General features: G+C 40.9%; 1 protein-coding gene across 2 annotated transcripts; it reads left to right on the forward strand.

The window, feature by feature from the left end:
• The first annotated feature begins 539 nt into the window (after positions 1-539).
• ARF4 (ADP ribosylation factor 4) lies at positions 540-13,801 on the forward strand. 2 transcript variants are annotated; one of them, XM_041425685.1, is made up of 7 exons: positions 540-866; positions 6,867-6,947; positions 7,439-7,548; positions 8,783-8,854; positions 9,369-9,494; positions 12,192-12,285; positions 13,114-13,801. In XM_041425685.1, coding segments are annotated over exons 1-7 (552 nt in total). In that variant the 5' UTR covers positions 540-799; the 3' UTR covers positions 13,116-13,801. The 2 variants fall into 2 exon arrangements, with proteins under 2 accessions (XP_041281619.1, XP_041281620.1); XM_041425686.1 differs by lacking the exons at positions 12,192-12,285; positions 13,114-13,801 and adding an exon at positions 10,486-11,761 and having other exon boundaries at positions 545-866.
• The last annotated feature ends 458 nt before the right edge of the window (positions 13,802-14,259 follow it).

Genomic DNA, 14,259 nt, shown 5'->3' on the forward strand with positions numbered 1-14,259 from the left:
ACGTGACCCTGGCGTGGCTCAGTTTGTGTCTGGCGCTCCCTGCCCCGCACACCGAGCGTGGTTTGGTGCCGCTGGGGCCAGGGCGGGGTTACTAATAATTACTGTAGTAGTGCAGATATAGATGCAATTAATAATGGTACAGTAATAGGTCGCAGCGCTGCCGTTTGTTTCGGTTTGGTTTTTAGAGTTTTTGGGGGCTGTTTTTGTTATTTTCTTTATGAAATGGCCTTGTCGCTCTCGGGGTGCTTTTGGAGCCTCTCCGAGGATTGGTTTCCCCAGTCTCTCCCTGCGGGCTGGGAGCAGAACCTGCTGCCGTTCCCCCGGCCGGCGGCTGCGAGCGCAGCGTTACCGGGGCTGCCAGCTGTCCCCGCGGCCAGGGCGGGGCCCGCGCAACCGGCGTGCCCCGCGCGACCCGGAAGCTGCGCGCGGCCGGGGGGCCCGCCCGCCTACGTCCCCCATCGTGCCCCGCGGCGATGGCAAACGAGCGCGGGGCGCAGAGCTGCGCAGCGCATGCCGGGAGCCGTAGTTCGCGCCGCGGCCGTGTGGCGGAGGGCGGTGCCGCGGCCGGGGGATGTGGCGAGCGTGACGTGATCGTGTCCGCGTTGGAGCCGGGGCGGCCGCGGCGAGCGTGACGTGGCAGAGACCGAGCGAGGTCCCCGGTCGCAGAGCACCCGCCGCCGCTGCCGGGCTCGCCTCGCGCGCGGAGAGATCCGTGCGCGCACACCGGCCGGGCCGCGCTCCCTCCTGCCCTCCTTCCCTCAGCGCTCTCCCGCCGCCGCCCAGCGCCGCCGGAGCCGCCATGGGCCTCACCATCTCCTCGCTTTTCTCGCGCCTCTTCGGCAAGAAGCAGATGCGCATCCTTATGGGTGAGGGCCACCGCAGAGCCCGGACCGGCTGGGGCCGCGCAGCCGAGTCCCGCCGGAGCGGGGAGGGGAGGCCGCGGGTCACGGCGGGGGAATCGCCCTGTCCCGGACTGCGGGGCGCGGAAGCCGCGCTGTGCCCGTCCCATGGGCTGGGGGGGGCGCTGGGAGAGCGGCGGGGAGGGGACGGGGTGAGGATCGGGCTGTGTTTGCCCTTCCTTTTCTCCCGCCGTGTGCCCGTTCCCCTCCCTGCCTCGCCCGCCGCTCCCCGGTGCCGCCGGTCCCGGCGAGGCCGAGCCCCATTCCCGCACCTGCGCCGGGCCGCGCGGAACAAAGATGGAATTGCGGCCGGGCAGGGCCGCTGTCCCCGGGCCGGGCGCCCAGCGAGCCCCGCGCCCCGGCCGTGCCCTCCTGCCCCGGCTCTGCGGCTCCGCGAGCTGGATGTGACAAAGGCTGGTGTGTGCAGCGCCAGGGCCGTAAGAACTGCCGTATAATGGCCGATTTCGGCAGCTGTAGGAGCTGTAGTGGCTGTATCCTGTAGTGGCTGTATCCTGACTCTCGTGAAAGGGCGTTTCGGTATAGTCTCCGTGGGCATGAGCTTTGTGCCTCGTGTACAAACAGATAAAACCCTCTAGGCAGCTCTCGCAGTGCTTGCTTAGTTTTACTGTCTCCCCCGATAATGATTAATTTTTAATATCCATTTATTTTGAAATATCTGTTCCCTTGATACGGACTGTGTAGGGGTTGAAGCCAGTGGCTCTTGAAGATTCTCATTTTCAGATTATAGTTCAAAAGGTCAAAGCCAGCACATATTGCATTGGTATTTCCTCCTCCGCTTCGAGTTCTTCCCTGCCTTCTTCCACCCACCTACCCACCCCTGCAAGCTTTATGTACAAACAGTTCTTAACCTCCAATTTTTTCTCAGATTCTCTTACCAAAGTGAATGGAATTTGGTTCATGGCCGTTGACTGAAGCAGCTTGTCCTAAGGAACTAAATAAAGTGCTCATTTGGATATAGCCAGCAAGGGGAGTGGGTTCTGTGAAACTCCCTGGCACACACCCATCCTTAGTGCTGCCTGGATATGCACAGCAGACACAGTAGTGCAGCTTTTTAAAATTATAATCTTTCAGGTTCTCCATCTATTTTGTGATGGTAAAGTTTGTTATTGCATACCCAGTAATTTTTATTGTGTCTTAACTGTTTGAAATTAGAGACTCTCGTCCATTTCAAAATAATCTTAGTCATTTTAGTCTTCAAGACAACTTAGTGTTGGTTTCAAGGAGGTGATTTGGTTGTCTCCCTAACAGCCAGACTCTTCATATGACTCTTAATGAATGAAGTCAAGTCTCCAAGTGAGCTTGACTGTAGGATGTAGGATGAGACAGAGTCTGTGGTATTTGTAGTTCTGTTACTTTTTGCAAAGTACTGAAAACAGGAAAGGGATGTCACGCAGATCTAAACTGTTTGCAAGGCTCTTCACTGGTAGGAAATCAGGTTGCATTTAGGTTAGGGGTGGCTTTGGAACATGCACTTTCTAGCAGTTGGTTCAAATGAATTTATTTTTGTATTTCTTAAAAAAATTATTTTAAGGCCTTGTATTAAAATGCAGGGCTGGATCAGGGCACAGGACAACACTGTATTTGTTAGGTAGCATAGGAGAGTAGAACTTGGGGTATGTTGTGGTGAGAGTCTGTTATAGGACATAAATTGGATGTTTAGAAGCAGAATGTTGCACTGAATATGACATTATTTGTGTATAACTGTAACACTAAAACTAATCTCTTCATAGCATTCTACATCATCTATCAGCACTTCGAGGAGAGATGTCTGAATGAATGCTGGGATAGAATTAAAACTTTTCCTTAAGTCTATAATGTTCAGTGTATTTTTGAAAATGGGGCTGTACAAGGTCAAACATTTAAGTTTCCATAGGTAGAACACCAATTGAGAAATAACTTTATGGGGTAAAGTACTTAGGGAAAAAATGTTATGTGAGTTGATATCAACAGACAATTAATTTATAATTATAGCTTCCTTTTCACAGCTTTCTTCTGTTTCTGCAGACTTGAAGATTAATTAGAATTAATTTAGCTCCTAAAACAGACTTGGTGTTATTGAGTTCTGCAGAATTTGAGTATTTCTCATCAGGGACCATTACCAACAGCACTCACTTATTTTTTATGTTCTCAAATTCCATTTATTATATGGATATGTAATGTTATACTGTTACTGAAACTTTGGTTTTTTAAAAAATACACTAGAATAAGTAAGTATTTTTCAAAAATAATGAGTTACTGTTTGGAAGAAATACAGGTAAAGAAGATTCATGCATTTTCTTTTTAAGTAGGCCTAACATGAGGGAAAAGAAAGGCCTGTGGGATAGGGCTGAATGTCTGAAAGTCAGATTCAGCAGCTGGGGCATTAAGAGTAGAAACACTGAGTCCTAACCCTACATGTACTGTCTGTGAAACTCTTCACTGATGGGTTTTTGTCCTTTAAAAAAAGATACCAATTCACTGTGCACCTTTCAGTATCATAATTTAGTGTTTTGTGTCTTGGTGTAGTTGTGCAAGTGTTAACTGATATAACTACTCAGGAGCTTCAAATGCTGGTAATTATTAAACACATTGGGTGAAAAATGTCTGAATTCTTTGGAAATTGTGTCGCTGCAACAGATCATAATCATTTATCTGTTTTTTATTTGGGCAGGTGTTGTTCTAGACAGCTGTTGGTTTGCATGCTGTTGGCTTTCTGTAGTTTTTATGAAGTTTTCTGCTGTGGTAAGAGAGGCAGCTTGATATTCAGCCAGCAGTGATCAGGGTAGGAAGTTGGTTAATGGAGGATGTGAGGTGGTCAGGGATGATGTACCTAGGGACAAGTGAACTCTAGAAGCTTGAGATTTAGGAACACAACTGGCAGGTTGTGAATAAAACACCCTTTAAGAGGAGTAAAGGGCTTAGAACCACGGTGATTTGAGCAGTGCCTGAAGGCACTGTAGATATTTTTTTGCAGCTAGAGGAAGAGGATGTTTGATTCAGTTTGAAGGTGAATGGTTGCAAGTACAGGTCTGCATTTCCCATTTGTACTTTATTGTAGTCTTGGTGCTTTGCAGTACAGTTGCTTAATGTTACACCCCTCATTGAGTCTCTTACACCTTGGTCTTGACAGTGGTGAGTTAGGCAGTAGAATCAGTGGAAATGTAGCATTGGGAATTTACTTTGTTTGAGGATTTAAGATGTGGCTTTTAATCTTGGTGAAGTTTAAATTGTGGCAGTAGCTCATAGGTTTACATTTAGTGTTCAGTTCAAATGTAAACGTGTTTATTCTTGGATTACTAAAAGCAATAGTTACACTTCCTACCAGCTCAAAAGATTAAATGTAATTTAGTGCTCTGAAATTTCTTTAAAGGGTGGTAAATTACAAATTGGAGTAAGAAATATGAATTGAGGCTATGCTTTTCATTACTTGCTTCTTTAGACTTCATAACATTTGCAGTTTGGCCAGAAGAGGTTTTTGCAAATAGGGTCACGGGGATTTGTGTAAGGGCCTTCCCTCAGTTAAGCTTCTGCCTCAAGTGTGAAGTCAGAAGAAGAAAACACAAACCCATAACCCTACAACTCAGCCTGCCTCGGTGCAAAGTCCAGCAGCTTAATCAAGAGTTGTGGGTAAGAGTGGATTTAAGCAAAGTCTGGGCTTTGTGCTTGCATAGGAGCTGTAGCCTTCTGCCAGCACCACTGAGCTGCACAAGGGTACAGTGGGTAACTGGGGCAATATTTTCGTAATATGGCAAGTAGTTTAAAATTCTTGACTAGTTTCTAATTTCTTAACTCTGAGTCATGTCTTCAAATGGATCTTGATACCCTGAGATTAGCTTTTTGTCTTTGTCTGTCTGTGCTGTTAGTATAAACCTCAAACACTCAAGCAGTTTGTGTAGACAATGGCGTCTTTCTAACACTGGTGATTTTAACAGATCTTATCAGTGTTTGTTATATCGATAATGGAGTAATTTTTTTGGTGGGGACCAATAAGAGAAGAGTTTTGAGTAGTTGTTGTAACTCGAATTACTTCACTAAATTATCTTACTATTAATTTACTGGAAAAAACCCGCCATATCATGGATAGGCATTATATGTACTTATGAAGGTCTGCGTGTCCTACAAGTTCTTACTTGAGGTTGAGCTGTGGGAAAATAGTGTTGGGCCTCAAGCACTGTGCTCTTAAAAACATTGGTTTTCAGCATAGGTGGAGTATTTGAGGGTTCTGAAGTCAGCTTAGAGGGTTTTGTAAGGTGACCTGACACGTAACTGGTGTGGGGAAAATTGTGGCATTTACAAGTTTCATGACTTGGAAGTTCTTGTGTAATTTCTGCTGCACTGTGACTTTTTTTGTTCATGTTTGTGTATGGTTCTGAAGGAGACCCAACACTTAAACAATAGCAAACTCAAACCTGGTACATTTCATTTGGAGCATTTTGGGAGTCAGGAGCTTTGGTTTTGGTGATAGATTTCCACCCCACCCCCTTTCCTTCGAGCTGTCATGACATTAAGAATTAAAACAACTTTTTTTTTTTTTAATATGCAATGACATTAACAAAGAAGCTGCATCAGTATGTTTAATCCTGTGCACACTATTAGAATATAGGACAATTATAGATAGGGTTTTTTAAATTAGTTTGCTGCAACAGCAGTTTGTGTCTTGAGAAAAAGGAGGTTTTTCAAGAGTTTGGTTTCATTCTGAATGAGTAGGTAATTTTGAATCCCCCTTTTTTTGCAATGCTAAGGAAACAGTTGTATTATTAATAGGCAAGTCACCAAACCATTTAAAGCTTAATATATTGCATTTGCAGAGTAGAAAGTTAACTCAGAATGCTTAAGTTTGTGTGTTATCCTTATAAAATGAGGATAGCATTTGGTTTCTTGCAAAAGCATTAATTAATTATTTTGATGGGAGGTATTTTTGTTTGGGCAAATGTTACTGACAAAAGAGACATTTTGTGCTGTTGTGTTTAGTACTTGCTGTTTATGGAGGCTCTTGAGTGCTAGGTTTTGGGTTCTAATTTAAAGAATTCTATTTTGAGTTACATTTCTGTGTTCTAAAGTGCTTAACAATAAGCAGTTTCACAAACAGTTTTAGGAAACTACAGTGTATGCTCGCAGTGTTGGTGATATGTCTAAAAAAATGTCTTTTATGCTTAGTTTTATTTTATTTCTGAAGGGTCCCATATTTGCCACATAGCTTATGTTGAAAAACAGCAAGCTTAAGTTTTGTTTTAGAAATAGAGCAGCAGATTTAAGTGCAGAAGGTCTTCTGTAATGACCAACAGACTTTAGGAGGGGACTCCTAATGGGAGCATCCTAGTGGATCTCACTGTATGGAAATGATATTCTGAAGAATACCTGCATCCCTTGTGGTGGAGGGATATGAGAGCTGTCTGATACTTGTGGTTTTTTCAGTGCTAAAGAAATGTTTTAGCAAAGGGAGGAGAGGCTGGGGTAAGGGACAACAAGTGTCTTTCATGTGTAGTACCAGCTTGGGTTGGTCCACGTGTGCCTGTGCAGCTGAGCTTTGTGGGAGGTTGAGTAAGTGAGGCCTTCCCCAGCTTAGTGAAGTAACAAATGTGTGATCAGTTAGAAACTGTGTGCTGCTTGTAGATTGCTGCTAGGCTTTTAAAATCTTCCTGATTTACACAGAAGAAACTTTCAATGTGACTGATAAAGCTTAATTAACACAAATACTAAGGAAGATTACTTGAAACTTGTGAGCCTGTAGGTTGTGAATGGAAGCATCTTATTGAGCTTGTTTTCTTCATGACTTGTTCTCTCTCAGTGCTGGGTAGAGAAGATGGGGAAAAACATACAGTAGTTTATCAGCACTGAGCTAAGAATGTTTAAAAAGCTGTTCTCAGTAAAAAAACCTCTAGTACTCTGCATGTAAAATGACATGCTTTTAAATTAGCAGGTTGTAGTTCAGTTTGTGAACTAAAGCAAGTTTTCTCTTCCTTCCAGTTGGTTTGGATGCTGCTGGTAAGACAACCATTCTTTATAAACTGAAACTAGGAGAAATTGTCACCACAATTCCCACTATTGGTAAGATCACCAGTTCTTATATCTTTATTCTTGTTATTCTAAACCTGACAGGCCTCTGAAGAGTGCAGGGATTTGCTATCTTTGTGGTTAGAATAAGAATCAAGACAAACATAACTGTCTGGTACTGCCATAACATAACTGTGTCAGACCAAAGAGACATCCAGACCAGAATACAGCTACTGACCATGGCCAGTAGCAGATGCCCAGGAGGATAGGAACCAGATCAGTAGCACCATTTCCCCCAAACACCATGAGCCTCACAGTTTGTGGCTGAAAGATTTGCTCAGCCACTTGGACTTGGATTTAAGTGATTTGGCTTTTTTCCCCCTTCAATCAATTTTCTTCCTGATTTACCAGTTCAGTATTGATAAGCCATTTTATACATATTTGGGAGAAGTGTACCTTAGGAAGTATCTATATTTAACATGGTTAGAATTATGTTTTAACACTAGAATTAACTATTTCTAATAACTGAACTCCTTCATTTTTAGGTTTTAATGTGGAGACGGTAGAATATAAAAACATTTGTTTCACAGTCTGGGATGTTGGTGGTCAAGATAAAATTAGACCTCTTTGGAGGCATTATTTCCAAAACACACAGGTAAGAATACCCAGATGGCATAGTTAAAGACCTACTTTGTAAAGCCTCATTGTGTTTTGTAGAGTACATATGGCAAGTTTTCTTTCTTTCGGAAAGGCTGTGCACTACTTCCTGCAACTTCTGAGGGTACCCAGATTTTATTCTAGTTGAAGCTAGTTTGTTCCCCTGAAGGCTTCAGACCTAGTTGTGAGTGTAGCCTCTCGATGATCAAGTCCTTTAGGATCTGCCAGTGTTCTGTAATGTGCCAGAGTGACTGGTTTGTTGTGAGGAGCTCTTAAAATATATGGCTTTTACTGTGCTAAATCATTTGTTTTAGTAAGCTGAGCATCTAAAATATGGTAAAAGATCTTGTTACCAGTTGATTGAAAAGTGCTAGCTTCATAATGATGTGACTACCATCAGTTTTTGGGACATAAATGTGATACCTTTGGTTTACAAGTAGTGACGTAAGTTGCTTATTAGTATCAGAAAACTTGTGTGACTACCATCAGTTTTTGGGACGTAAATTGATACCTTTGGTTTACAAGTAGTGATGTAAGTTGCTTATTAGTATCAGAAAACTTCTGCATTGAGTTTGTTTGGGAGTTTTTTGTGTTGAGTATAGAATTGTTTACATGATACTTGTGTGTAGCATGATGCATATGACTGGTGCAGAAAAATACAGAGGTCTGGATTGACAAAAGGGACCTTGCACCACCATACTGTTGTGAATAGAGTAATACTTCATTTCAGTTCCTTATTACTGTCCTGTTACTAAAAACTTCTAAAAGATACTTCTCTTTCCTTGAAGAGAATGATAAAAGCAAGGTTTTCAGACTGAAAGGTTAAAAGTGAATTTTGTAAGAAGAGCACTTGAATAACAGAGTGCCATTAGAAGTGCTGTTTGATACAATATTTTTAAACAAATTCAGGCATTACTTTAAGGGTGTGGGTTTTTTCAGTTAAATATGAGATGGTGAAGCACTTGTGATTCTCAATAGAGTGAGTGAAAGGGGAGGGGGAAGAGTTAGTTAATGTGATTTTGCTGCATTTTTCCCCCCTAACTTTATTTTGAAGTTGAGACTTAGGTAGTTGTTCAGACACACATCATGCATTGTGTAAACAGAAATTTCTGTTAAATTTGTCCCCTTTCTTAGGTAAGCAATCACAATATTCAATATGAGTATTTTGGTGGTTTAAGAATAGTGCTGCACATTTACATTGTTTTTTTTCAAATCTGCTTAACTTTCTACAGGGCCTCATTTTTGTGGTAGACAGCAATGACAGAGAGAGAATCCAGGAAGCAGCAGAAGAACTGCAGAAAATGGTAAATATCAGTATCTTCTGAGATATAATTGTTAGACTGACTTGTTCTGTTTTTGAATGTTTTTCAGGTTCCCTAAGAGATTTAGGAATTTATAGTTTTAGGGAGTCTGTACAGTGTGTATTGTATTCTGCTGGTAATTCTGGGTCACATAGTGCACTGAGTTGTAATTTCCACTCTGTAGAGAACCCATAATGTGTCAGAACCTTTCATTTGTGAAACCTTGATAGAAATGCAGCAGGAAAATAATTTTGGAAGAACAGATTGGTGCTAGAGAATATTTCATCATCAAGGTGCCCATAAATTTAAACTTTTTAAATTGAAAGGTGACTTCTTTAATTGCAGGAGTTCTGTTGTATACTAGTTAAATTTCACTCAATACTTATTAGTGACTTCAGGAGCAAGATTGAAAATGTTTACAACCCTTAAATCAGTACTTAGATGTTTTTGGTGTTTGTTGAAGTAACTGACTTATTTAACTGAGGCAGTTTAATAACGTGCCTGTTTTGTCTGTTAGCTTCAGGAGGATGAGCTGCGAGATGCAGTGCTGCTTCTGTTCGCAAACAAACAGGATCTGCCAAATGCCATGGCAATCAGTGAAATGACAGACAAACTAGGCCTTCAGTCTCTGCGTAACAGAACTGTAAGTGCTCACCTTTCTGACTGCTGAACTCTTTGCTCCCTCTATTATATATTAGAAATGTCAAGTTCCTCTAAGGGAAAGGGTAGTTTTCACCTCTTTCTCTAGAAAGATGCACACACCTGCTGGTAAACTTCATAACGCATAATTCAGGTCCTTGTTTAAAATAGGTGGTTTAGAAGTATCATCCAGTGTGTTCAGCTGTTAGAGGTGTTTCATTTCTCACCTTTTTCTGAAAGCATACAAACACTCCAGTCTTAAACTTCATAACGCATAATTCTGGTCCTTGTTTAAAATAAGTGGTTTAGAAGCATAATCCAGTGTGTTCAGCTGTTAGGGTGTTTCATTTCTCACCTTTTTCTGAAAGCATACAAACACTCCAGTCTGTCATTAAAATGCAAACATCCAGCATTTCACAAAGTCTGTGATGGGCTTTGCTGTTTTCTCAGTATTCTGGGAGAACAAATGCATTCTGCATTCCCACCTCCAGGAGGAAATTACGTAGCTTCTAAAACATTAGATTTCTGCTCAAGCTTTAGAGACACAGGTTTGCTTGACACAAACCATCCCACCTTTTGTAATCTGAGTGTCTGTGTTGGCACACTAAGGCCTGACCATAGAAGCTGTTTCAGATGTCCATTCATGTAGATAATTCCATGTTCACTTCCCAAAGATAAGTCTTTTAGAGACAAGAAGTATTTTTCAGCATGTAAATCAAATATAAGTTCTGTATTTGTTTCTTGATGCCTTAAGCTATGTGGTAGCCTTTGCTAGGCCTGCACTTGAATTTCTGGATAATGTCTGAACCTTCTCTACACTACATGTACTTCTCAAAAATTTTAAAAATAGCATTTGTTCAATCTCACAGCACAAAACAGTATTTAAATAACACTGGTATAACACAGAATTATAACAACACTAAAGAGTGTCGCATACTGTCATAACTTGCATTTTGTCCGTATTTAAATTGAGTTTTTGTGTTCTGCATTAACAGTGGTATGTCCAGGCTACCTGTGCTACGCAAGGAACTGGTCTGTATGAGGGACTTGACTGGCTGTCAAATGAACTCTCAAAACGCTAATTCCAACTGGATGACTCTTTCACCAGGGACATGTTTGATATAAGTGGTCTAGGCTTGTTACAACAAAATTAGTTTGCATCTTGGTTATTACAGTATCTGGAACTGATATTTGGGCAGGATATTACAGCGTTTCAACTTGTTTCGTTGCCAATTTATTGTTTACCGAGCTACATGTTGCAAAGGTAGCAATATGCTTGGGTAAAAATCTCCTTAACTTGGAAAAAGTGTATCTTCTGATTTTATTCCCCTTGTTAGCCTAAATGCCTGAATATAGTTATTGTGACATCTTTAAGATCTGTTTTGAATACTCTTTGAGCCCCAATAAATTAATGTTTTAATTTTTTTTCTCCTTGCTACTCTTAGTTTACTGATGCCCTGTTTCATTCCTCAGACAGTCTGCTGATTTAAAAATGTAGCATTCCGTATGTATTTATTTCTCTCCCTTGCCAAAAAGATTTCCTAATACTGCTTGTTCCAAGCCAAGGAAATGCTCTAAAACACTATACAAATCTACTGCACTGAGGAACATTTTGTTAATCCTTGGGTTCTGTCAGCCCAACTTGCCTTTGTGTGAATTGGATTTGATGGGTAGAATAGTTCTGTGCTGGTTGCGAAGAGCTCATGTTGAGGTTGTTTTTAATATTCAGCAGATTGTCTTCCTTTATATTGTATCTTTTTTTTTATGTTGCATGTTGCTTTTTGGTATCAGCCTGACTATTTTTGCCCAGTGTATAATAGTTCTGCTGAAGTTTTACTGTTTGTTGGTGAACATATCTTCATAAGGAAATTTTGGAAAATTCATCAAACTCAATGGATTCGTTTCTTCATAACCCACTTGGAATTATTCCTAATAAAATGATAAAATGTATAGTTCTGTGTATTCTGTTCTTGATTCCTGAAATAGTTGAATGCAAATTATCACTTATTCTTTCTCCATATAATGAGCTTTCCTGCAGCTTGAATATGAGCACCAGACTCAAATTTTCATTTGTTTGGAGCTGTGTAGCGTGGGACATGGAAGGGAGGCAACCAAGTTGTATACAGTGCAGTAGAGTAGCTGTCATTGGGGCTTACATAATTCTGTAATGTCTTTTGAAGTTGTAAATCTAAAATTCCTTTCAAGATGTCCAGATATGAAAATACTAACAGTTAAAAAATTGTAATAAAACAAATTTGAACTGCCTGAAAAGCATGCATGTCTGTTTCATAGTTTTATCTACATGTCAAAACCTACATGGGTCCCAGCAGGAGAGTCACACGTTCTGTTGGTGGCTAGCTGGGAAGGTAACCTCAGTGCTTTTACAGGGATATAGCAAATATTATAATAATGATGATAATCGCCCACCAAAAATCATCTCTACACAACTGCTACTGGCTGTTTTCATATTTCTGTCCCCTGACACCTTTGTAGTTCAAAAGGCATAAATTAATATGTGTTTTGGGGCTGCTACTAATGGGTAGTTTAGAATTTATTTTTCTGTTGCCTGTCTGCTGTATAGAAGCAAATACTGTTCAGCCCTCCAAAGAAAATGTGCTGTCCTGTTGATTGGATGTCTTCAGGAACCCAATGCATGATTCTGTTGCAGTTTCAGGCTAAGTGCTTCTCATTTTCCACCCAGGTCTGGTTACCCTCGCTACAAGAAATCCCAGTGACAAGGTCTGGTAAACTCGAGCTAGTTTTGGTTCAGAACACCTTCCTGGGCAGCTTCTGCTGTAAGTGAGGTTTATGTTCTTAGAAGGTGCTTTTTTACTGTGAGCACAGCTAAGTAGGGAACATTCCGGAGTTTTTGAAAACAGTCCTTAAATGTCTTCAGTGTGTAACAGGAACCCAGCAGACAGTGTAAGGTGAGAAGGGTTTTGCCTGCACCTTTAATGAATTGCTGATTACTTATTAACCAAAGCTGATATACCCATGCATTTGATCAGTAGCAGTGGATGTGCACATTTCTAGCAATGAAGTTCCTTGAATTAAACCTTAAAAGTTACACCTTGTTTAGAAAAGAGAGCTTGCCTCTAATACAGGCTGGTTTTTTGTACTCCCAAGAGGTTAAAATAAACAATGCTTGTTACACAGTTAGAGGTAGTCTTTAAATGAAACAGTAGATACTTAAATTAGGCTTATTACCGTGAAGGAAACATTCTGCTTGGTAGAGATTTAATTATTTAAATGAGTAAGTATTCAGGTTTAGGTGAGCTCTGTTGAGCCACTATGCTTTTCAGTTGCAGCATGTGTATACAAAGTTCATATTTCTGAGTCATCATGTTCGGGTTTTTGTATCAGTAGGTGTAATTCTGCTATAAAATGAATAATTTCTCAAAGTCAGAAAGTAATTAAGATCTTGAGCCCAATTTAAGAGTGATGGAGTCTGCATGAGGTTAAGGCTACAGCTTGCACTGAAATGCAGGAAGGACAATGTTGTATATCAGTAACAATGTACAGCACAGCCCTGTTCTTCAGAGGATGTAATTCCCATGAACACCCAATTTTCTCATGTCTGTTAAGAGTTTACATACTAACATGGTTTGTCATTTCCCTATCAGAAGACAAGTACCTGAACTGAGCTGCTGTCCCCGAAGTTCAAAATCTTGAGGAGGGCATGAGAGTGCTAAAAATGTGTTCCTCATTCACTGTAGTGACAGGAAATCCTGTGTTCCAGTTGCTGAAATGTCTCTTTGTATACATTACCATCTATACTCAAACAAATGGGTAAGTTATGCTGCGCTGGGGCGTTAGTCAAGTAATATTTGTGTACAGGAAGCTTTATTCAGTGTGTCACATGGCCAGCTTACCTATAGAGAACAAAATACTGAAGAAAGCGTGTTTTCTTTTATTTGACCACAGTGACACAATTTATTTCTTGAATATTAAGTACATGCATGATTTTCATTTTTTAAATTGCTTACAAGAATAGCCCAGGTTTTGTAAAACATTGGTTTGGGGTTTGCCAGTAAAGAAAATTCAGAGCCCCATTATTAGTCCCTTGTTAGTCTAAGAAATCCTTCTATAAGGGTCTGGACAAAGGCAGTTTGAGTGCAATATGATGAAACTTTGCACATCAGCTTGTCCAAGTATGTCTTTCCCACCCTTGTCAAGAATGGGGACTTAAGAAACTACATTTTATGTGCTGCCATTGGATTTATGAATAAAGCTGAGCTGCCAAAACGGAAATGTTTAAGGCCTCTCCTCTTACTGGGTAGGAGTTGGAAGACTTGAAACAATTTTCCTTCTATGCCAAGATCATGAGAAACAAGGCAGCCACACAGTTAATTTGACTTGTTGAAAGCTCTGATACCTTAGCACACTGGGTATTTTTCCCCTTGCTTTTTCCATACCATTTTTCTCCTTCCTTTTCTTCATGCTTCTCTCAATCATATTTGGCATGCTTGCTTGCTTTATCATGATACATATAGGTACTTTACTTAATGCTTCAATTATACCTTTCAAAAATAGCAGTGGTACAGGAGATGTGCAAGAATTCAAGTACTGTCACAGGAGGATAAGAGACCTCTTTGTTTGGAACAGATATGGCCAGGAGAAAGAATAATATAGGAGTTTCAAGTTGCCAGACCAGTCTGAAAGATCTGGCAGAACTTGGTTGCTTTTGTACATATCAAATACACAGGTAAACATTTCACAATAACCAGAGCCTAAAAATGAGTCAACTGTGCTGCCTTCAGAAGATCAGT

This window comes from Onychostruthus taczanowskii, unplaced genomic scaffold (genome assembly GCF_017590055.1).
Source record: "Onychostruthus taczanowskii isolate IOZ18803 unplaced genomic scaffold, ASM1759005v1 scaffold9, whole genome shotgun sequence".
Classification (NCBI taxonomy): domain Eukaryota; kingdom Metazoa; phylum Chordata; class Aves; order Passeriformes; family Passeridae; genus Onychostruthus; species Onychostruthus taczanowskii.

What these genes read in the sequence shown, in the direction of transcription:
- ARF4 (XM_041425685.1), top strand. Translation starts at nt 800, where the DNA reads ATGGGCCTCACCATCTCCTCGCTTTTCTCGCGCCTCTTCGGCAAGAAG. An exon ending in GCAGATGCGCATCCTTATGG is followed by an intron (nt 867 to 6,866) that starts GTGAGGGCCACC and finishes TCTTCCTTCCAG; the next exon opens with TTGGTTTGGATGCTGCTGGT. An exon ending in CACCACAATTCCCACTATTG is followed by an intron (nt 6,948 to 7,438) that starts GTAAGATCACCA and finishes CTTCATTTTTAG; the next exon opens with GTTTTAATGTGGAGACGGTA.